General features: G+C 49.2%; 1 protein-coding gene across 6 annotated transcripts in view; it reads right to left on the reverse strand.

Annotated features, from left to right (window-relative positions):
* Positions 1 to 24,669, reverse strand: part of SLC39A11 (solute carrier family 39 member 11) — a 319,753-nt gene that overhangs the window by 211,492 nt on the left and 83,592 nt on the right. For 5 of the 6 annotated variants that reach the window (XM_036083775.2, XM_036083770.2, XM_078066018.1 and 2 more), the window contains one exon: positions 8,582 to 8,723. In XM_036083775.2, the coding sequence (XP_035939668.1) occupies positions 8,582 to 8,723 (142 nt within the window). The remainder of the gene's footprint in view (positions 1 to 8,581; positions 8,724 to 24,669) is intronic. The other variant, XM_036083773.2, reaches the window with a different exon arrangement.

Genomic DNA, 24,669 nt, shown 5'->3' on the forward strand with positions numbered 1-24,669 from the left:
AAAGTCAAAACTTAAAATACAGTATCATTTATAATAGCACCATAAGAGGAAATACTCAGCTATAAATCTAACCAAATACATGTAGGATATATATGCTGCAAACCACAAAATGTTGATAAAAGAAATCCAAGACAATTAAATAAATGGAGAGATATACTATGTTCATGAAATAGAAGACTAATATTATTAAGATGTCAATTTCCCCCAAATTGAATTATAGAGTCAATGCAATCACAACCAAAAGCCCATCAGGATTTCTTGTAGATTTTAACAAGCTGATTCTAAAATTGGCATATAAAGGCAAAGGAACAACCAAAACAATTTTGAAAAAGGACAAAGTGGGAGAACACATAATATCTGATTTCGAGACATACGATAAAGCTACCATAATTAAGAGAGTGTGATATTGGTAAAAGGAGAGGCACATAAAACTAGAGAAGCAGAATGTAGAGTCCAAAAATAGACCTTTACAAATATGGTCAATTAATTTTTTACAAAAAGCACAAAGTCAATTCAATGGAGAAAGGTCAGTGTTTCCAATACATAGTGTGGCAACAACTGAACATCCATATGGAAAAAGCTGAACCTCAAACTGTATCCCACTCCTTATCTAAAAATAAATAAATAACTCAAAATGAAGGGCTCTGCGTGGGAGCACCAAGGACATATTCAAGACCCACTTATGGGACTGTTAGAAGCTTCCACGTGTTTCATTAAACCATATAAAATGGCTCATTGGTTTTCCAAGAAGATTTGAATCTCCTTGAGGGCTCAATGTCTCCTAATTGTTTATATATGTACAACAGGAGCATCCCTACTGGAAAGAACATAATCAACGTTTACTACGGTTGACTTGAGCAAACCTTACCAAGGCTTGCTGAGGATGGGCCCTGTGAAATCACGAGGGGAGCCTGATCTGCTCAGAAAGACAGCAGACTTCTGGCCCATCGTATCTAAGAGTTGCAAGAGACATCTTATGCATCCTCTCCTGCCATCCCCAGTGAACGCCTCTGCCTCCCCTACCAGCTGATGATTAGTTTGGGATAATCAAGGAGTCAAGAAGCCCTGAGAATTAGTTCTGTCTGGGATGATCAAGTAGGAAGTCACTGGCACATCCCTTAATAGCTACAGCTTCAAAATGCTACAACCCTCGAAATCACGTTTCATTGAGACAATTGATTTAGTTTTAAGACACTTGGAGCTATTTTCTTTCTCCAGACCTAGGAGGAGAAACGCACTAGAGAAGAAAGGAGAACAAAATACCATAATGCGCACATCCTGAATAAGAGAAGGAAGGTCAGACAGACCGTGAGTGCTAACAAAGAATGCCCGGGACGAATGGAGCTCATCACAGACTCCTTTTCCTTAAGGCAGCATTGCACTGACCCCGTCCCAGAAGCTAGAGTTGTTGGTGTTGACTACACAGATTCAAACCCTTCTCCTCCCACTGCCCAGCAGCCCCTGCCCTCTCTAAGGCTGCCTGTTTCTGTGAGTGGCACCTCCCAGTTCTGCAGGCTCACAGCCAGCTTCTATTCCTTCGTAGGCACTTTCCGTAACAGGCCCAAGGAAAAGATAAATAAACAAGCAATGAAGTTGGGAGTGCATATGTGGAGGGACTCCTCAAGATCTCAAATACTTGAAACCAAATTGCTACGCTGTGCTTCTCTCTGGCTTACGGGGCTTCTGCAAAAGATCCCAACCGAAAAACAAAACACAATGGTAGGAAGGGAGCCCGGGTTGCGTGGCTTTGGCAGCAGCCCCCTCCATATCCGGGTAATAAAAGCCTGGCAGGAATATCCTAACGGGGGGCTGGCACTCCCCGAGCCACTTGTCTGCTCTGTTTCCCAAAAGCACATTAAAAACACATTTCCCAGTGTTATGGACTTATGAGCTGAAATGAATGTGTCAGAAATCTTATAAATATGATAGAACCTGCTAGCCCAGCAAATGATAAATTTTGCATAAGGAGACAGTATCCCTAACTCCTCAGTAGACACTTAATGAATATTTCAAACAAAGAGCCTCGGTAGCTGTTCCACAGGCTCCTGATGAATTAAATGGGGTTTTATTACTGCCAGGATTAGCTCCTCTTGTCGCCTCTCGACCTCTCCCATCTCCCTCACTTGTGCGTGACACACAAGCCCCTCCAGACTAACCAGGTTCCTGGAGCCTGGTCAGGGAGTGATCAGAGGAAGGGATTGGTCAGCGTCCTGGGTTGAGAAGTGTCTCCCCCCTCCGAAAATTCCACGTCCACCCAGAACCTCAGAATGTGACCGTACTTGGAAATAGAGACGGAACTGCAGATGTCATTAGTTAAGAGATGGTCATACTGGATTAGGGTGGGTCCTAAATCCAACAACTGGTGTCTTTAGAGGAGAAAGAAGAGGGGGATCAGACACAGACACATGAGGAACGAGGCCATGTGGCAATAATAGTGTGTAGAGACCCGAGGGGTGCAGCCACAGGCCCCCAAGGAATGCCAGAGCCGCAGGAAGTTTATCAGAGCCAAGGAAGGCTCCTCCCCCAGAGCCTTCAGAGAGAGCGTGGCCCTGCTGACACGAATTTCAGACTTCCGGTCTCCGGATCCGTGAGAGTGTAAGTTTCTGTGGTTGGAAGCCACCAGTTTGCCATACGACACTACGGCACCTCGTAGCAGATGAATACTGTCCGGAGAGCGTGTCTGTGCATTCGTACTGGTCTCCCCCAAAGATACCTGAGCCTATCATTTCGCGGGACGGCCAGCTTTGTCCCGCCCCCTTTAATGTCATTAGTATAGACAGTGCACCTGCCAGCAGCCTTAGAAGATCAGACTTCAAATCACCCGACCTCCTTTCTTGGTGCTGACCCTGAGGATGTTTTCAGCTTCATTCAGCCCTGCTCCGTACCCCTTTCTCTGTGTCCCCAGCCCATCCGGCTATGAGTCTAACAGACGAGGAGACAGAAATACAGTGAGAGGATCTAAAAGACAGAAAGAAACCAGGAGAACCCCATTCTCTCGCCACCTGGTATTCCTTTAGGCTGATGACCATCCACGGGAAAATGACTTTTTAAAAAAACTGTGAAGTGCTGCTATGGGAGGGGCTGTGTGCCCCTCAAATTCCTATGTGGAAGCCTGAAACCTTGTACCCCAGAATGTCACTGGATTTGGAGACAGGATCTTTCAAGAGGTAATTAGGTGGAAATGAGGTCATTGGGGTGGGCCCCTAATCCCATCTGACTGGTAAGGAGAGATAAGGACCCTGCACGCACAGAGGGGAGACCACGTGAGGTCACAGGGAGAAAGTGGCCACCTACAAACCAAGGAGAGGGGCCTCAGAGGAAACCAGTCCAGCCGACACCTCAACCTCAGACTTCCAGCCTCCAGAACTGGGGGGAAATAAGTTTTTGCTGTTTCCGCCACCCAGTCTGTGGGACTTTGTTATGGCAGCCTCAACAGATTTATCCAAACTGCCTCTAAGCCCAGGCCTTGTGAAAATGCACACGCCCCAAATGACTGTCTCGCTTAGGAAAAGGCAACACAGACGGGAAAAGTGCTACTTGAGTGTTCAATATTAGGTGAAATATAATGCTCTCCAGAAGCACAAGAATTTATAAAATGTATGCACCTAATAATGTTTCCAGGAGCTGGGACGTGCAAATGGTTGCTCGTCCCACCCACTCAGAGCCCTGGCCAAGCGGGTATTTCGGTGTGACTTCCTTCTTTTATTCAAAGTCCACGATGCCAAATCGCTCCTGGTGATTATTTTTATTGAACACTTTGCTCTTCGCCCTCCTGCAAAATATTTTCCTATTTCCCTGTATTAAGGTGTGGCGCATTTTAATAGCCCCAGGGCTGTTGCCATGGGTTGGGAGGTTTAGCTCATTCCCAACCTTTTAATCAAGAAACCCAGGTTACAGGCCCCAGTCCAAAAAGGAGGGGGCAATGCCAGGACCTGCATATTTTCCAGGCCCCAGACAACTCTCAGTTAGGCCAGGAGAAGACTTTGAAGTATCCCCTCACCAACCAGTTATAGAAGGGGAAAAAAAGAGCCTAACTGCTAAAACCACATGCCAAAACATTAAATTTACATTAAAAACTGTGAAATTATTCTTTTTTCTTTAGAGATCTTACTGATCAAAAGTCAAAGTTACTAAGAAACATCTCATAACAAAACTAAACATGTGATTTTAGAGACCTGATTACAAAGAAACATTCAGAATTTCTTCTAGGAGCTACCTGACTCCTGGTAGATTTCAGTTGACTAAATTTGACTCTAAGTATTGGTGACAGAAGGAGCATCTCCTTTGAGGAAGACTCTAAAAGTTAGAAGATATGGAAGAAGAAAGAAGTGATTGTCACAGGAGCTTGGAAGCTGTTTAAATAAGTCCTCTCTGCCTCCCTAGGATTAGACTACTGCAAGGAATTTCAGTGCCAAGGGAATGTAGCAGTTGGGAGTTGAACACACGCAGATGGGCTTACAGAGAGAACAGGCAGCTGTCTTCCGAGAGGGGATTTCTCCCTGCACAGTGCCCTCCCCGGGTACCCCACCTCTATCGAAAAATAGAATCCTCCAAAGATCAACCAGCATGAAAATCCAGCAGTTTCATCACCCAGCTAGAGAATCTGTCCCCAGTTAAAATGCAAACGCATGAGCAAGAGTAACACACTGTGGATTGTTGGATGCCTCGGTGCTCAGAGTTGTATTCAATCTTTTCCCAGAGGTGCCTAAGGGAGGATGTTTAACTGGGAAAACAGGGGAGAGCCCAAGGTTAAAAGGGGACAGTAGGAATCCATGGAGGACAAATGAGGGTGTCCTGAGGAGGGACAAAGGCATCAGAGAACACATGGATTCCATCCTGGTTCTGAATGGGCAAGCCCCACTGGGTGCTAATCTGGGGGTCAGGCACGTGGGAACCTTGAGTCAGAAGAGGCAAATCCTCTCCCCCAAAATCAGTTCCATCTCCATAGGAGGATACTATCCAGCAAGTCAGTGGCATAACCAAGAAGGAATTCGAGATGTCAGACTAAGATAACAACAAATAAATGCTGCCAATGGGCTGGTGATGGCAACTCATGCAAACCTATAACCCACTGAACACTAGGTCTGCCTTGGTTTCATTTTGCAAAACATGGCTTCTAAGTTAAAATTATTCCTGCCGGCAAGCTCTCCTATTGTAAAAGAACAGGACATTAAGGAAAAATCTGTTTCTAACTAGAGTTTCTTATAGCTTATGCTTGCCTGACTCAAGTCCCCATTCACTTACTCCCTTGACAAGCTTTGGAAAGGCTTACAGAAAATAAACAGGTGCCACTTCATAACTAAATAATTCCCCAAATTAAATCCACCTCTTTCTCAACCGGAAAATAATGCCTACTCCTGTTCCTTCCACAGATACACAGAATTACAGACGATTCTCCATCTGCCATGCTAATGGGTCAATGGAAAAAACAAAAACAAAAAAAACCTCACTCTTGAAGAAGAGTTTCAACATCCTCCCTCAGAACAAACAACAGACTGAAATGGGCAGCTAACAATTAGTAAAAGAATGGACTGATTCACTTTTTACTACCCTTCTTGAACCTAGAGGGAGTGCTAGTAAAAAAAATAAAATAAAATAAAAATCTAACCGGGCAGCTGAATGGGGAAGGTTGAGGCAAACAAAACAAAACAAAACAAAACAAAAAACCCAAGATCTAGATGAACTTCAGGGTCATGGAGCCATCTGAAGTGTGATGGATGTTATAGACCTTTGGCTTCTAAAAACACATATTATTTTGCATAAAATGTCAAGAGATACATGAACCCTTTGGTGCCCATTCATGGACCCCCAGATGTATAGAATCTCTGGCCTAATTTCTAGAATTTACTCAACAATATAATTGCCCACTGAGAGGTACCTATAAAAAGGCTCTCTGCCACATTCTTTATAAAAGCCTATTACTGGAAACAACCTAGAGCGCCATCAAGAGGGGACTCATTAAGTAAGATCATGGCCAGTAACAAGAATGGGATGAATCTATGAGCACCCCAGGAAACAAAGGCCAAAAATGTGTTTTCACTGAAAAACACAAAGTAAGAAACATTGGGCCAAGCATGACTGTATAAACATATTATTTCTGAAAGGGCACACAAGGAACTAGAAACAGTGTGTGTGCCTGAGATGGAAGCCTGGGCCATAAAGGGCTTGAAGTTGGCAGAAAAATTACTTTCCTATTTTTAATCCATGCTATTACTTTTTTAATTAAAAGAAAACTAGTTGGAGAGAGATAAATAAGTAGCTGAATGGAGAGGGAGAGAGAAAGAGAGAGACTGATGGTTTAAAAAAATAAACTTCTGGTCTAGCTAAGTCCCAAAATATCCCCAGCCTTGAAAACAGTTGATATCGTAAAACATTTGGCACCAAGACATAAATAGGAAAGTATCTCATAAATGCTTTCCCCAGCCCAGTGGGGCTGCCGCCGCCACTCAGAGCAGCTAAACCCCCTCTACCACAGTGTGGCTTTCCTGGCTTTTCCTCTCGCCGAACCAATTATGGAACATTATAACAGCAGCACCAATATTATTTTTTAAAGGCCGATGTTACTCACTAAATACCCACTAAACTGATCTCCTTGCTCCATTTACAGCCAGCTTAAGCGCAAATCCAGATAGCGCAAAGAATGCATCCTCGGGCTCAATCTGCATGCGGCAAGTCAGCAAATAGCCATTATCAGCTTTAGAGTCTTCAAATGCCTGACCCCCCGCCCAGGGGTGGCCAGGTGAGCAGAAGAGCAACCTTTCTGGAGATGGCTGGGCTCCCTCAGGCTCGGCAAACCATCTCTGTGCTCTCACAAGGGATCTTCGCCTTACATCTGACCAGTTAGCAAGGGCGACCAAGGGTAGCCTGGTCACAGGTTGGGCCTAGGTGTGTGTTCCTCAGCAGAGGACAGGACTGCATCTCCCTCCCACACGGCCCCCCACTCACCGCTGAGATCCAACAGTCCTGGGAGGCTCTCCTGCAGAGCCAGCTCTCACTGGCCCTATGTTCTCCTGGCCCCACTGGACAGGGTCTATCCAAGGGACTGCCACTGTTCACCTTCTTTGATTGACAGAGTCTGAATCCCCCCACTGTGGCCTTGAAGATAAAAATTTTAAAAAATGGGATAGAATAAAATCTGGCCAACTTTTTCACCCGAGAGAAGGCTCAGAATCAGAACTTTTATGAGGTCTTCAAAAGGGTCTCCAGGAGAGTAGCATCATATAGCTAGTAAGGGTTGACAAAAGCCTTCTGTCTCTGTGTTCCCACGGTTCAGCATGACAAATGACAAGCTTTCCTGGAGGATGGGGCTCCAGATAGTTCCGGACTCTCCAACAGAAGGGGAACACCAGAAAACACCTAAGTCGCTCTGATTCGAGTATGAATGGCACGTGTGATTGGAGGCAGGGGGCAGGATGTTCGTGCTAACCCTCTCAGCTGATGTTTGGTGAGTCTGCACTTGCTGACTACGTCCCACCAAGGAAGTTGTAAGAGGCAGTGAGGATCAACCCAAGTGGGGAAGATATTTGAGTTCTGCATGAATAATTCGTGCCGGACACAGTCGGAACACAGATCGGTGAGAACGGGCATCGCTGTAACTTCAGCACATTTACTCCCCCTGAGGGTCTAGAGATCGCCTGAGCCTACATGTGGTAAAAACATCAAATTCAAATGCCAGCACAGAAACGTGAAGGACTCTCCTCCCTTGAATCACTAATGCGAAGACAGTGACCAGGAGCCGGTCTGTTTCTCCCCGATTCATCAAGAGAGAACCTTGTGCAAGGGAGGAGGCTCCCCATTCTCAGCATCTTTTCCGTGGTTTTAGCCCCAACTCTGTGGTCTATGGAAGAAGTGGGGAGGGCAGGGGGCATACATTTCACAGCCTGGAACTTCAATCAATTCAAAGGGAAAGAAAGACATCTACCGCTCCTCATGCTAACTGGCCCTTCAATTAGCCAAATGCCCTGAATGAGCACGCAATGATGAGACAAGGAGGGACAGTCTTCCCCAGAGACTGAAAAACCATGTACCCCTTCCAGTGCACCCTCCACTCCTTGTCAGTGGGCCACGGCCTGGTTGCACTTCCCTGGCATTTAGCAACTGCGAGGTGCTCCCTCTCGGGGAGGGTGTTCCCCCTACCTTAAGAGAAAAGGTGTTTGGGGGTTTTCTGGCTCCCAACTGAATCAGTGAGAGAAACAGCTACAGCTTCCCAGGTGCATCAAAAAGAGGAAAGTCGTGTGGATGGAAAGGAGCATTCATGGTCCATCAGACAGTAGGAGATGGAGGGACAAACGCTAGGTGCTGTAACCCAAATCAGCCCAGTGCCACCAGAGGGGTCCCGGTGCACTTGGCCCAGCTGGGAAGACATAGAGAAGGCCCTGTGAGCTCCTGTGTGGTAAGCAGGTGGTTTGGAGAGCAACAGGGAAGGAAGGCACGGGGCCAGACACCGGTTCGGCCCTGTGCCACGGTGGGGTAAGTCACATGCCTGGACAGGACAGAACACGGCTCTGTCCCTTGTCCTTCCTCTGCCACCAGGCCCAAGCCTAGGCTGCCTGACCCAGCCCAAGGTCTGCAGGGAGCTTGCCTGAAATAAGCCCAGCTCTACCTATCCGGATGGAAAGTTCACTCTCTGGGAAGAGCAGCCTGGGACCCTCAGTGTCAGACTTCTTCATCGACGCAGGGGCGAAGTTCAGTGCCAGGGCCGTCGGGGGGTCTTCTGCGGCACCCTGAAACAAGAAGCAGTGACGTCACTGTAACACCCCCACCACCTTCACTCCCCAGACCCCTCCAGCTCAGAGCCACCCGGGCAGCCGGCCGGTCTCTCCCAAAAGCGCCGGGGCTGGGCTCACAAGGAAGACGACGACGAGCTTTCTGGTTGTAGAGCTTTTGGGGTGACAAAACCCCTGGGATCTGAGGATCGATCGATGCTGATCCTAGAAATGGGAAGAACACATACTGGGAAAGAGGGGGGGCCCCCAGCCCACGCTTCATCACCGCAGGGCAAAGGGCACAAGGGACTCAACTCCCGAACTGTCCCAAGAAGGCTACGTGGCAGGTTCTCTCAGATGGAAGCCTTGCCGCATACAAGAACAAGGTCAACATTTTTAGGAACTGACCACCTTCATGTTTCTCATGAGATCCAAAGGAGAAGCAATCCAAACAAAAGCACCTCAAAAGAAGGAAACAGCGACAGTCGCGGGGACCCAACATATTTGGAGTTAAGTCCAGACGGACCTTAAGACGGCCATGTCACCCTTGTGCTTTGTCTGTAGCTAGTTAATGTGACTGTCTCTACATTAACTAGGCAAAATCTCAATTTCAATCCCCGATGTTTATTTAATACTTATAGACCACCAACTTTGTGGCTCCTTGGTGAACAAGACAAAGTCATAGCTTCTCATGAAGCCTACCTTCCAGTAGGAACAGATAAATGAATCCATAATGGGGCCGAGCTTCTCTTCCAAAGGCATCTGTGGAAACCCCCCAACCCTGCTGACGGCTTACAAATGCACAGGATCCGGATGGGGATGAGGAAGATGAGTAAGCACCCCCAAAAGGGCTTCCATCCTCCACCTTCATCCAAACACACTGATGCTAGTCGCTAAGGGAAGGTGAGTAGAATCATGTTGGCGGGCAAAAAAAAACAAGATATTTTTTTGAAACCCAGGCAAAAATAGTTCCAAACAGAAGGTTCCATTTAAAATATGTGCCTCTAATATGGGAGAGGAGAAGACTGATGATCCGATCATTGAAATGCATCCATTTATAAGCAACTACTAAAAGTCCTGGCTAAGCTGCTTTCATGAAGGAATCTCATCAAAGTTATGCCTGGCTGTGTCTTACACACACACACACACACACATACACACACGCACAAGTTGCCTCCTTGTTTTCCAATGTCACTGTGGATCAGAAGCAGAAAGAGAATCTAATAATTCAGATATTTTAATTCATTATTTCTTTCCGATGATATGCTGAAAATGAAAACATAAGCCCTTCCTCTCGTATCTTCCCATTTGTCCAATAGATCAATATTGTCCTAATCATTTTATTGGCAACGTCCTCCATAACGCACTTTGAATAAGGATGGCGACACCTCATTGAACCTTGTTGTTTAAAGCTGGGGTTGGGGGGGAAGCCTCATGGCTCTCTTTGAGCTTCCCTCATTCCGGTCGTGGGGTCCCTTTGTGGAGTCCCAGGGGCTGCAGGATCTCCCCTGCTCTGTCCCTGGGAGGAGCACAGAGAGAGGTGGCCTGTCACACCAGATCACACTCGAGGTTGGCACTACAGATGGACGGGATCGCGGGGACAGAAGGGACTTGGAGAGGGCCAGTCTCTCCCCTGTCGAAAGTCCCTGTCGGCACCCCCGGGTGACAGCTGGTGTCTGCACCGCGCCGTGGACGGGAGTCACAGCCCTTTGTTTGTTTACGTGCTTTAATTATTTCTAATTCTCTGCCTCAGTGCCCATTGCCAGTGTTCCGGGGGGGAGGTGGGGTGCAAAATCACGCAGGCTGAAAACTACCATTTTCAGTGAAAACCGGGTCTCTCTAAGCGGCACCTTGCTCAACGGGCCAAGTGAGCAGCATCGGGCATCTGAATGCTGAGGAACACTGCTTTCGAACGATTTAGGATGGTCAGGGCCCCAAAGCTCCCCACGTTGTTGGTAATGCTGGAAACTCATAAACTCTCAGACCCTTTTTTTACAGTGAAGGTAAGAATTTTGCCACTTTTTCTAGGAAGCCTACCTGCCTTTGTGTATCTGGCAAATTCTTACGAAGCAGCAACCGTGTCCCAGAGCTGTGCCAGGTTCTGGCAAAACAAAGTTAGCCGAGTCCCCTGTCCTCATGAATCTTGAGTTCTCCTTCCAGCACAGACAACAGAGTAACAATAAATGCAAAACAGAGGGCCAGGAAGTGATAACGCAAGAAGACAAGGGAGTCCCAGTCAGCAGAGCGGGATGCGCCCTGGGTTTTGGGGTCCGGCGAGGCTTTGTTCCAGCACCTGACAGGTGTGCTAGCCGGCTGGGAAATGTTAAGGATGGAGCACTCCCCTCCAGATAAGATGCTGAGGGAGGCCTCTCTGAGACTGTGGCATTTGAGCAAAGACCTGGATGTCAGGGAAGAAGCCACAATAATTTCTGAAGACCGTGTTTCCGGCAAGGCCCAGCGAGGCAAGCATCCCCCTGTCCCGCCATCTCCTTTCACCACTTCATCCCACCTCCAACTCACCTAGAAGCTGTCCTTCTAAAAGCTAGACAAGGACCCAGCACATCCCATTTGGCCCGGCCCCCTCCCGTGCTCCCCACTCCACACCCCTTCTGGGGCCACTGTGCAGCAAGAAAGCTGCAGGGCGCACCCACAGGGTGAAGCCCAGCACTGCTTCCGCACCCCATGCCTGGCAACGTTCCCTACGTGTCTCTGAGCCCAGACACGGCCGGCTTCCCAGCACTCCTTCCACACTCCCTTCTGGGATTCTCAACGTCCCCACCCTCCCCACTCAACTGCTGATGAGGACAACAGAAACAGAAATACATCCCTCGGAATTTCAAGGAATGGCTCCCATGGGAGATGCCAATGCTGCTTTGTTGGCTCGCTCATAACGCCCATGGAGGTGGGGGAAAAGTCAGGAAGCACCTGCAGGGGTGACCTGCAGAGCTGACCCCACCCCTCACTCCCTGGAGCCCCGGCCACTCCCCGAGCCCACAGACTGCAGGTGGAGGGGGCGCTACCTTGAACACAGGTCTGTCCGCCAGTGACCAAGACCCCGGGGAGAAATTCCTTCTCTACATCCTCTTCTTGCTTTGCTGATGGCAAGACAGCCCTCTTTACTTGTTATCACTGCCTCACATTTCTGGGGCTTTTCTATTCTTTTGTAATCTTCTGCAAAGCTTTTCCATTTGTGCTCCCCACTTGATCCTTGCCGGCCCTGGTGAGGACAGCAAGGTGAAAGCATGATCCCCTCCAGAGCAGACACTTGACTAATGCAAGCTGCTCTTGACTCTCCATCGCAGCCCTGAGAGCTGGCTTGGCCGCCGGTCAGCGGGCAGGGGTCTGGCCCTTCTGGTTGGGCTCCTGCATTGCTCTGTCACCAGACTGTCAAGGTGCCAGACGTGCAGGCTCCTTCTCAAAGTACAGGTCTTGATTTTCTTCAGCGCCACCCCCTCCCCCCAAGCCCTCTTCCGGCCCCTCTCCCCCATCCCCACCCACCCCTCCAAAATCCAGCATGGTCCCGAAAGCAGGGAGGGGCTGCCGGGAGGCACCAGGCAACACCACCCAGGACCACCAAACTTGAGATTGCTGTCTTCTTGCGACAGAATTATTATTTATTATTATTGGCTCAGAGCAAGTGTCTGGTTCAGAACAAACACAGCCATTTCCACCCACTCTGGAAAGGCTGCACAAAGGGGCAGGAGATGGAGAATAATTAACACTTTCCAGAAGCCAAAGAGAAGGAATGGAGAGGAAAGGGAAGAAAGAAGAAATAAAATGGGGGGAGGGCGAAGGAAAGCAGCCCCCCAGGAAAGCAGCCCGCCCTTTCCATGAAAACATAAAGGCTTCAGAAAATAATACATATATCGCCTCTAAGAAATAACAATCCGGGCGCCGCTCATCAGGGTTTGCTGTCCCAGGCATGAGGGGGACAACCGCTGCTCACTGAAGTCTCTAGAGCCCCAAAGAAATGAGTCCCACAAGGAAAAGCCTAGAGCACAGCCAGGGGGATGCAGCCTTGTCCGGATGAAGAAGTCTGCAAAGGCAAACGGAAGCCCCCTGCCAAAGCGCAACTGGACACGGGTCACTAGGAGCCAAAGCGCTGCAGGCCCCAAAACTCATCGCAAGCAGTTCGATGCGTTTGCTCCAAGTCCCAGTGGCCGACTTCCACGTGTCCACCTGCCTCTGGCTCTTCCCCCACTAGGATGTCAACTGCTACGAACACCTGCCAGGGAGGGCAGAGCATTCCAACCTCTGATACTCATGGGCGCGCTGCCTGCCACGGTCGTTCAGGCTGGGGGAGTTCTGGGATGACTCTGAGTTCCCCCCGCCCCACCGAGTGCGGGTTCTTGAACTGAGGTTGGCCTGTAGGTCAGAGCTGTCTAATGAGGGGTGCAGGGAAAGGTCAGAGGATTAACGGGGGCCCCTGCCAGCCACCCAGCCACAGGTAAAGCGAGGCAGTGTTACACCCCAGTGGGGAGGGAACGAGGGTCCAAGTGGGGCCGCAGCCCCTCCCCTGGGGGACTCGGGGCAAGCCGATGCTTGGGAAGATGCCCAGAGCCCCTGGGGGCTGTGCCTCCTCCTCTGCGCCCAGCCTCTGCCTCCCAGTATCCCCACTTAACCCACACACATAAGGTGACATTAAATAATTGATGTTGTTTTTATTACCGGGAAATTGCAATAATAATGACACTCATAACACAATCTTAAATTATCCCACATAATGGAAAAAAAATTAAATGTCACCCCTGATCACTGGCCAGAATAGGGATGACACTTACATAATAGACGACCTTCTCTCCCAGGGAGCCCGGCAGCACCCTGCTGCCCAGGGCCTGGCTGGCCCCAAAGCCAACAGGGACACAGAGCGGTGTAGACACGGAGGTAGGGGGTACAATCCTGCCTCCGGCTCTCTCAGGCAGGACGCTGCCATCTTTCTTACCTCAGTTTCCCTATGTGTTCAGGGATCATGGGTCATTACCAGGAGCTTTACAGACAAGGAAAATCACAGCTCAAGGAACTTGGTCCCCCCTGGTTTGCCCTGCCTGAGCACACCAGGATTACACCTCTAACTCAGCCTATATCCCCTCTCCCTATGACGACAGCACAGCATCCAATCAATGGCCAGCAAGGCAGGTTTTCAAGCTTCTAATTGCTCGATACTGGAGACTTTTAAAATCTGGGCTGAAGAAGACTGAGCTCCCTCCTCCAGGAAGCCTTCCTGGATAGACCCAGCCTCGTTTGGATTAGAAATGCCTCCCTCTCTGTGCTCCCCGGACATCCCACACATGCTTCCGTCACAACATTTACCAAACGGCACATGGTAACTTCCGGCGTCCTTGGCTACCTCAAAACCGAGGGATTCTCAAAGTGGGAGCCATGTCTTCTGGCTCTTCTGTCAGGGCTCAGTACTGTGTCAGCATTCACTAACCCCATTAATTTCCAGGAATGAACAATATTCCCAAACCTCCAAAATGAGAGGGGAAATGTTGCATAACATACAACACAAAGACCTAGGTGACCACAAAACGTTTAGGCCTTGAGAAAGAAAGAAAGAAAGAAAGAGGGATTCATGCAGAATGGGGAAGCAAAGGCTTCGGAGTATTCAAGGCGGTCTAGCTAAAGGCAAGAAGCAGGGCTTCCCACCCACATCCACTTCTGCCCTCCTGATGATGACGTTCGACCCTCAACATCAGCCCTGAGACCACGTGAGGATGGGTAGCCCCCTACCCTGTGACTCGCCACCCAAAGGCTCTGTGTCCACGCCCCTTCCTGGCAGGAGCGCTCAGAGTGGGACAGCCCAACTTGCTCCCCTTGAAGCTAAGACCTTTCCAGTCTGAAGCCCATGACCCCTCCAAGGCCATGTCTTCCCCCTTCCTGCCCATGTCCTCCGTGACCTCGGCCTGGAGCTTCACAACGGCAGAAGTTAATTACGGACTTCTAGCTATATTTAAGCTATGTAAGTCTGCTATTACTCAGACTATCTTTTTAGGGCAAAACCTTCTCCTATTTCTGATGCCAAATTACTATTCATAATCAAGCCAATTTAATCATATAAAACAGATTTTAAAGCACCACACAGCTCTGCAAAGATACAGCTCTCCGAGAGCCTGCAAAGACAGCCCTCCCATAGCTGGCCCAGGTAAGCGGCTCTGTGCTTATATTCCAAAGAGTCAAGTGTTCCGCTAGCGTGGCTGATAGAGATGGGGGTTGGCAGAGTTTTCCAAACTATTATGTGTTTTCTTATAACTCAAAATACAACTTTTCCTTAAAACAAAAATACAAATCTAAAGAAATGCAGGTACCTAGGTATAATGAGGTCTTTTCTTTCCAACCCTCAAGGATAATCATCATTTTTAACCTACCTCTCAGCCTAGTCCTGGAATTCATTAAAATACACCCTTATGATCCACACTGAACCTTTTCTGGCTTCTCAGCAGTTTGAGAACCCCCAGCTGGGCTTTCTCAGGCAACTCTTTCTTACCTATGTTCTCCTTTTGAAAGATATCAGATCCTTCTAGAAATCTGCTAAAAGACAAGATTTCTCTTCCCAGGAAAAAAAAAAAAAAAAGCATGTGTATCAGACGCTTATTGGTAGGTAACAAAACACCCCCAGAACCCAGTAGCTTAATGCAACAGTTATTAATGCTCGTGAGTCTCCAGTCAATGGGGCGCTGCTGTCGATCTGCTGCCTGGGCTCAGGCAATGTTGCCCGGACTCCTGGCTTACCCAGGGGTTGGACGGTCCAGGATGGCACATGCATCTGGCGGCCCACAGGCTGATGGCCAGGAGTTGTCTGACTCTTGGCTGGGAAACGTGGATTCTTCTCCATGTGGCCTGTCATCCTCTAGCAGACGACATTGGACTTATTCATACAGTGAATTCAGGGTTTCAGGGGCAGCGAGATAAGGTGACGTCCAATGTCAAGTGCCATTCAAGTCTCTGCCTGGATCACATTTGCTACCATCCCATTGACTGCAGCCAAGTCAGTGACCACTGAAGTCAACTATACCTCTTGTTGGAAAGATCTAGTGTCATGTTGCCCGAGTACGGATGGCAACAGGGGAGGGATCTGTGGCCATTTTTGCGAGCTACCACAGCACATATGTACAGACACATCAAATGTTGCACCAAACATCAGGGAGCCCGCGAACCGCATGCAGCCTCCCACGGATCTAGCCTATAAACAACTGCTCCCGAGTAAACCCACAAATTCAGTCTCATTCGCCCAAAACAGTGCTTCTCTGATGGGGACCCAAGGACACATTCTCAGAGGTCTGAAAGTTTTATATAAAATTTTTTTTTTTTACTTTTGTATTTTCATTTAAATGATAATCTACAGAAAAAAACAATACCAACAATCTGAATCACCAAGGTGACCCCTTTATAACCAAATCCTACTGCTCGATCTCAGTGCCTTTGTTTGCATTCGTGTTTACGATCGAGTTGGTCCAAGCTAATTGCGAAAGCGTAGATTCAATAGACAGATTATATGTTTGAGCCAAGCTGAGACCAAATGATGTCGTGGAGCTCCGTACAGATGAGAGAGGCCTCCAAGTAGTCCTAGAACAGCAGCTGGAGAGCTGACTCCATCCAGCAGCTTTCATTGGACACACGTGCCAGAACCAGTCAGTGTTAGAGAAGGCACCTCTCTTTGCACAAAACCTCTTGTTACACTGTGCTCAGCTTCTAATGTGCCCTCTTACATTATCATATGTGATCCTCTGTATCTTCTTTTGATGTTGACCGACAGGTAGCATCATCACCCTCGTTATGGGCTGAACTTCCCCACTACTAAAATTCCTATGTTGAAGTCCTAACCCCCAGGACCCCAGAATGGGACTCTATTTGAAGGTAAGACCTTTAAAGAGGTAATTAAATTAAAATGCAGTTGTTGGGATGGGATGTAACCTAATCTGACTGGTGTTCTTATAAGAGAAGGAAAGCTGACACAGACATGCATGCAGAGAAGACAATGTGAAGACCCAGAGACAAGATGGTGGGCGACATGCCAAGGAGAGAGGCCTGGAATGGATCCTTCCCTCAGGGCCCTCAGAAGGAACCAACCCTGCCAATACCTTGATCTTGGACTTCCAGCTTCCAGAACAGACAATAGACTTCTGTTGTTTAAGGTAACCAGTTCTGTGGTATTTTTCTTACGGCAGTCCAAGCTGACTGATGCAAACCCACACCCCCATTTTACATTTGAGGAAACTAAGTCATAAAAGCTAATGACTTACCTAACATCACACCATTAGTCAGAGGCACAAGCAGGATTTGGACCCAGAACTTCTGACTCCAAATCTCTCTACTCCTCCTACCACCAGGCTGTGGTCAACCAGGAATGTACTAAGGCAACATACACCTCAAGAAGCGACCCCACCAATACTGACCCAAGGCAGGCGTGTGGGAACACGAGCGCACACCAGGTGCAAGGTTGTGGGCCGCTACGTTCGGCGGGGAGAGTTGTCTGAGCATAGTGTTCACACAGGGGCAATCGGTGCTCTGTGTCTCTCCAGGCCTGGCACAATCCCTGAGACGGGGAATCACGACCTTCAACGTCTCAGCCTACACATGACGGCCTGTGAACACTCACTTCACGGGTACAGGTGGATGGAAACTGAAGCAAGATTCTATGGGGTAATGGCCCAACCTCATAACCGGGTCTCCAGGCAACAAGAGAAGAACCTAGAAATCTTATCGCCAATAAAGATGGCCTACAATGGAAAGCAAGACACAGAGGTCAGAAGGGACAGAGGTGCCCTCGCCGCCAAGCCGGGGGCACTGAACTATCCATCCAGGGAACTAGAGACATAAGCACTAACTCCGACAGACGAGGAGAGAAAGAGCAGGGCTGAGACCTCAACACAGCGTCAGTGTTTCTGTCCTGAGCCACTTCGGCAGAGCACGGCGTCTCCCACAGCCCACCAGGGAGTGGCCTGGAAGGACAGGGGAGGTGGGGACAGGACGGTGGTGCCCGCCCCCCCAGAGTGTGGGGAGGCCTTCCAGCACTGTCACCCCCCTCACCCTCCATTATCAGTCCCTCAGCCTCCTGCCCCACTCAGCAGCACCGGTCCCCAGGAGGCCTCAACCACCAGGGTCTGAAGCCTCAAACCGTTTCTGAAAATCATCTGTCTGTCTGCCAATCGTTGTGTCTCCAAGGCTGAGACACAGAGCTTCCTAAATGGGACTGTGACCAGGGTATAGGGCCCAGAGGAAGCCAGCTGGGAAAGGTGGAATCAGGGGCCCCTTAGTGACTCAAAGGAGGGCAGAGGAGGGGGGGCACCTTGGGTGAGGGTGCAAACCCCTGAGCATTTTTATGCTAAGGAAACAGCGTGCAAATGGCATGCAAACCACTTCAAAAGAGAAGCGCTGGCTTTGAAGAACAGACTTGATTTTTTTTTTTTTTTTAATGGGGCTTTATCCAAGGCATCACTCTGCTTGGAGCAGAATTAATTATTCAATGTTATCTGGGATTGATGAGCACTTGGCAGCTGAACACCAACTGGAGCTGCCTGCGTCTAAGGAATGATTTTCTGTTTCCTGCCGTGGGGAGGTGGAGACCCGCATCTTCCCCTTTTCTTTCTTCCCTAAGCCTAAGTTCCAAAGCACACACTCAGGGGGAGACACACGGCCTGCTCCTATGAGGTTACCACTGCTGCACAAAATCCCACCCGGTCAGGGGTGGCGAGCATCCATCATTTCCTATGCCCGTTTCCAGAGGTCAAGAATCCAGGAGTACATTTAAACTGGGTCCTTTGCTCAGGGTCTCCTCGGGAGGAAATCAAAGCCACGATCTCAAAAAAAAAAAAAAAAAAAAAAAGAGTGATAATGAATGCGTAATAATGAATCCAGGGCACCTGGGTGGCTCAGTTGGTGAAGCGTCTGCCTTCAGCTCAGGTCATGATCCCAGGGTCCTGGGATTGAGCCCTGCATCGGGCTCCCTGCTCAGCGGGGAGTCTGCTTCTTCCTCTGTCCCTCCCCCCTGCTCGTGCGCTCTCTCTCTCTCTCTCTCTCTAATAAATAAAATCTTTAAAAAAAATGAATCCAGCCTGTATTATATTCATCTTTATACCAACCTAGCTGTAAAATATAACTTTTAGTCTTTTTTTGGTAGAAGAAGGGGCCCATGAAAGTCCAAAGGTAAGCCAGGTTGTGGTGCCTCTTTGGGGTACACGCTGGTTTTCCTTGCACAGCTCTGCGGCGATTAACAAAGGGCAAAAGAGCTTGTCGGGGCAAGGGGAGCCAGTCAAGCCTGTGGTCCTACAACGCTGACCTTTGGACTAAGTGACAAACCAGGACAGTCCCCAGGCCACTGCAGGACTGTGCTGATATGCTAATTAGTGTGAGGGGAACAAATTAGCCCCAAGTTATAAACACGGGGCTAATAAGGCCATGTTTGGTACCGGGATGAGCCACTTGGTTTTGTCAGAGTCCATGGTTATCCTGGACTCCTAATTCCCATCAACTACCTCACAGCTGGGAGCCAATGGCCTCCAGGGGGAGGTAAGGATATAACCGAAGCAATTAAAATCCTTCTCAAAACACCAGAAAATGGGAAAAAGACTGTTCATTACTAACAATGTCAGTAAGACCCTTATCCTATTAGAAATCCCATTAAAAAGGAAAAGAGGAAGAAAAAATTGTGTGTCACTTGCTGTTAACGGGAGTTAAGTATTAGTGGGAGATACCTAGGCGGTAGGATGAAGGGGGTACAGAAATGCCAGCAAGACTTGGGGAAAGTGGACATCAAGATAAAAGCATAAGGGAGAGGCTTCCTGGGTGGGGAGGAGGGCAGGATGGACGACCACGGGAAGCTGCAGAGATGGCAGGGTCAACGCCATCCCAAGAGTCGTGAAGAACCGGAAGAAAGCTCTGCTGATACCACACTTCAACTCATGCTCGTAAAACAAGGGACTTTGGCGCGGACAACGCGGAAGGCCTGTTCTACCCCCAACCTTAGATAAATCTACAAATGTCTAATTCTAGACAAAGGCATATGCTCTCTCCATGGGAGAACCCCACCAGCCACTCCTCCCCATTACTTTCCAAGACACTTCCATGGTGCATCTTGAGCAAGAAGCCCTCAGCTGCAAAGTGGGACTTCATCCCAGCTGGATCAGGGTGATGAGCCCACCAGGTGACAAGACCAGCAGAGGGCAAAAACAGGTGAATCTAGACCCAAAGGGGCATCAAGGGGGACAGTGGCTGCCATCTTTAGTGCAATAAGGTTGCAGGGCTGTCTTTTCTCGGGCAGAGGTTCCTCGTGAGAACATCATACCCGGAGGGCTTGCAAGAGGAAGAAGACCCAGCTCTCCTGAGGATGGATTCCCTGGGTTTCAAGGCTGAGAAAAATGGGACGCCCACACGAGCTAGCCCGACTAGCTTTCAGGCATGGGCACTTCTCCCAAGAGGATTATCTGTAGACCACAACTGCCTCCCTACCCCACAGGGAAGCTGAGCAAATACCCACAGCTGGGAGATATGCAGGTTTTGAAGGTGATGGTATTTTCAGAAGTTCACGGACCTACTACAGTGAGAAACCATACCTTTTTATTATAGAAACAGCACCCTGCTGAGATGAATCTGCATACGAGTATGTGTTATGTGCCTGTGTCCCTGTTATGTGGAACACCCAGATAACAAATATATCCCGGTGGACGTCTGAAATTGGCTTCCACATCAGAGTGCCCTCCCAGGAAGGAGACCAAAGGGCTGACGTGTCCACAGGTAACCAGGAGGGTTAGACTAATTTAAGAGAGAAAAAGCATAATCGTCTCCTCCCAAACTAGAAAAACAATCCATCATGGAAAGCTCCGACAGTCAGGGGAGAGAGCCTTTGCAAAAAACACAAACTGGGGGCGCCTGGGTGGCTCAGTCGTTAAGCGTCTGCCTTCGGCTCAGGTCATGATCTCAGGGTCCTGGGATCGAGTCCCGCATCGGGTTCCCTGCTCAGTGCAGAGCCTGCTTCTCCCTCTCCCTCTGCCACTCCCTCTGCTTGTGCTCTTCTGTCTATCTCTCTGTCAAATAAATAAATAAAATCTTTAAAAAAAAAAAAAAAAACACAAACTGGTCGGAGGCAAAAAGGGACTGATTGCTCTCCTCTAGCACGTGTGTGCAGGTGGAACGATACGGGAGGCATTCCCACTGAACACCTTCCGAGCAGATGCAGGAGGCCAGCAAATCAGCCTCGGCTTAACCAGAGTGCTGGCTGGAGAGAGTCATTGTCAGGGTGCGTGGGATCAAGGAGAGAGGTTAATATGCAGGGTAAGTGTGTCCTGGTCCCTGGTCTAAAGAGAAGCTTTCCTCTGCGGGCTCTGTTCCTTTCCACCCTCCTTGTTGTTGTTTTTTCAGGGGAGCAACTAATATCATTCAGACCTCCCTGCCCCCCCCCCCCCCACGCATCATCCCTCATCTGACCTGGAACAGCATCCTGCATGCCTGGTGGGCACAAGAAGACAAGATTAATGTGTTCCCCCTGGGGCCTAGAAAGCAAAGTTTGGATTTGGTAGCAGGAACAAATGCGTACCTGGAAAATTACCTGTCGTCCCCCAAATCCCATGAGCTAAGAGGCCAAGCAGGAAGGAAGGTGTCCATTATTGAATTAAGAGGGGCATCTCCACAAAGGTAAATACGGACAGTGCAAGGCTCAGTGCAGGAAACAGTATGGACGGATTCACTGCAAACTGGTTGCTTGACATTGTCTTTTTCCCCCCATTTCTAAGACTAGGACATTTGTGTGGAGGTATCTAGGTGAGGGTCTGAAGGGCTACTGACAGCGCTTGAGGTCACAAGGAGAGAAACGACGAACGGGCAGCAGTAGCCCCCCCCAGCCCCCTGACTGCCGCCCACCTGCCCGGGGGACCAGGGGGTGGGGCATGTGTCCACAGCGGCCCCGCCTGCCGCGCACACCCGTGCCTGCGCAGTTCGTGCCTGAGCCCTCTGCACCGGGTCGGCGAGGCCGCGGGGGGAAAATGCGAGAGTTTCACTTCAAGCAAGATGTAACCAGTCTCAGCCCCAGATTATTCTACCCTGGGCCTCCCAAAGTGTTAACTAAAGGGAAAAAAAATATATTTACTATGGGGGCGCGGTGCACTGACTTCCCAAGCCATGGTTCTTCTGGCCCTAAGCAGCCCCCAGCAGGAGCAGGGGATCAAATTCAGTTACCTCGACTCCCCCACCTGAAACGCACACCTCATGGGTCGGCACGGGAAGCCAGTGCCACGGAAGGGGAGGTCACAGAGTCCTAGTGCTCTTCCCATGCCTGGGGCACATTCCCCCAGTTACGGGGCCACGCTATCGGCAGGAAGCAGGACCACGGGGAAGTTTAGATGTGTTAAGGGAGCCCAACACCAGGGCCTGGCCTAAGGGAAGGATGGGCAAACCAGCTGGTTCCAGCCTCACAGAGGAGGGCTTCCCAGGGAGGGCTCTACCTTCTTAGGGGGTCCAGTGCGGGAGAGAGAGACAGGGGGTGGGATGAACAGAAGATATGAGCCATGGCAACCGTCCCCTAAAACAACCCCCTGGGACAAAAAAAACAGGGCAGCTCCAGAGTTCCACAGCACCAGCCAGGGAACCGTGAGCATGAACAATATGCCACATACGTTCTCACGGGCTCTCTCCCTCTTTTCCTCTCTTCCCCTCCCCCTCCCTGTGCATGTATGTGTGTCCCTCTCCCTCTCTCCTTTTCTCTCTCTCTCTCACACACACACATACACACACATGCACTATATTTTCTACGAGTATTTTCAAGACTCCTGTAAATACACAGGAAAAACTATCCAAAAGGAGACACACCAAACTCATCTCCCAGATTTCTGGGAAGACCAAGACCCTGAGAATAGATGGTGATCGAAGACAACAGATGTCGTTCTGTAATATTTTGTAAAGATCATGAAGCCCAGAGGGCATATGTGACACGTAGAGTTCATCCCAGAATATCACGGCCTCTAGCATATTCTCCCCAAGCCTGGCATTCCAGCCTCTGGGGCTCCTCCTCCCAAAGTGGACTCATCCTGCCAAAGTCCGGGGATTGGTACCCAGGGAGAAAGAGGCCAGGGGCATCCGGCACCACAAGCCAGGGCTTCCCAGTACGCACAGGAAGTCCCAAAAGTCCCAAACCATTGGACCTTTATGCTTTCAACATTTTAAAAGCCAGCTTTTAAAACATAAGACAAATAATCACTACATAAGTCAGGGTCCTTTGTGGGGTCAGAGAAAAGATGCCAACAGATCAATACTCTCTCTTCCCTGCACTGAAACCCCTCCCCTGCAAAAAAAATTAAATTAAATTTTTCCTCTTAACCAGGAACCTGCTGCGTAAGCTTGCAACTTTCTGCTTCTGCAGAAACTTTCTGGCTGCAAGTTCTCACCTTTACATTTGCAGTACTATTTATTTGGGCTGGGAAACATGAGCCCATTACAGGTGACAAGCCCATCATCAGAAGATGTACGTTCAGAAACCAGCCACACCATACTAATACAGGATTTCCCTTATATGCCCGAAACAAAGAGAATCCTGAGTGTATGTGTTGAATTGCCAGACAGGCAGGGCAGAGAAGGCGCTAATAACAGAACATATATAACAGCCCTATTAACTTAATATCTACATGAAAAATCAAGCGTTGACATCTTGCTGAGGGCAAAACTCATCGAAGAGAATTAAGTCCACTGTAATATACCAGGATCTGCCCCGGGAGGCTCTCATTTTATGCCTATTAAAAAGGCGATTGGAGGATTAGTTAAGAGAACAGCAATCCAGGAGGGGCCTGAGTCAAAGAACTGTGAGTCCTGGGGTCATGTTGGGCTTCTAACCTCTCCAAGGGGGTAAGAGGAAGGCTCCCCATCAAAAGCAAAGCAGAGAACCGGTAGAAAGTCATTTCTCCTGAAGGGACTCCTGCAAGCTTACCTCACCGGGCCCAACGGGCTCTCCTGTGTGTTTCCTTGTCCACGCCACCCCCGTGGGGCGTGGGACTCAGTGTCCCTGCTCACCTCTCCAGTGCTCAGGGCGCAGGCTGACGGCCAGGAGTGCCTCCCTGCGCTGCCGGACAGGATCACCAAGAGGCTGAGTTTCCTGCCTCTGAATCAGCCAGACCTCTTGTTTCTCGAATTTCATGCTTTTCCGTCAGTCTCTGCTTACCAAAGCACGAGGCAGGAGGAGAGAAAAGGTAAACCACAGAGTGATGGTGAGCACTCTTTCACTATGGCCCTCTCTTAAGACAGGTGTGGGTGTGGTTGAGAACCTGAGTTAAAATGAGACTTTCAGTAGCCTGCTTATAGAAATCATCAGGTTTGTATTCACCATCCCTCACCCAACGCATGCGCACAAATACACACACACACACACCCAGTTCCTCTCCCTCTCTCTCTGAAAATCAGTTTATTTCTCAGGTGGCCAGAAATCAGCTCTGGGTTGACTATGCAACTCTATCTCCCATAGGAAATGGCATGATATCCCCAATTTTCATGAAAACCTCACCTCTTATTCCCAAACCCCTGACAGAGAATGTGATTTCTCCTATTTTCCATCCAGATGGAGAGCAAGCATTAAAATCACGTGAGTGAGACCGCCATCAGCCCCTGTGATCAGTAGCTCTTCAAGGAAGTTTGGCTCTGACTCGAGCACAGAGACATGAACAAGTGTGAACAGGTTCTGAGCAGCTCCCTTTCAGCCTGAACCCCCAGGAGTGCACCTGTGGGCCAAACTCTTCCTTCCCCGGAAGGGCGACCCGCCCCCCTCCAGGAGCCCAGGGCTCCCCCAACCCAGTATAAGTGGGCACACGAGACCTAACCTGGTTTGTAGTCTAACTAAAGAAGAGAAGCTGCAGGTGGTGGAGGGGACCTCCAATGCAGCCATTTGGGGAGTCAAGATTTTATCTAACAAAGCACCTCTGGTTTGCAAAAAGGGGCTGAAATCCCGACTTTAGGCAAAGTGTGCAGATGCAAGTTCTGCTTCCAACCTGCT

The sequence above is a fragment of the Halichoerus grypus genome, chromosome 2 (genome assembly GCF_964656455.1).
Source record: "Halichoerus grypus chromosome 2, mHalGry1.hap1.1, whole genome shotgun sequence".
In the NCBI taxonomy this organism is placed as follows: domain Eukaryota; kingdom Metazoa; phylum Chordata; class Mammalia; order Carnivora; family Phocidae; genus Halichoerus; species Halichoerus grypus.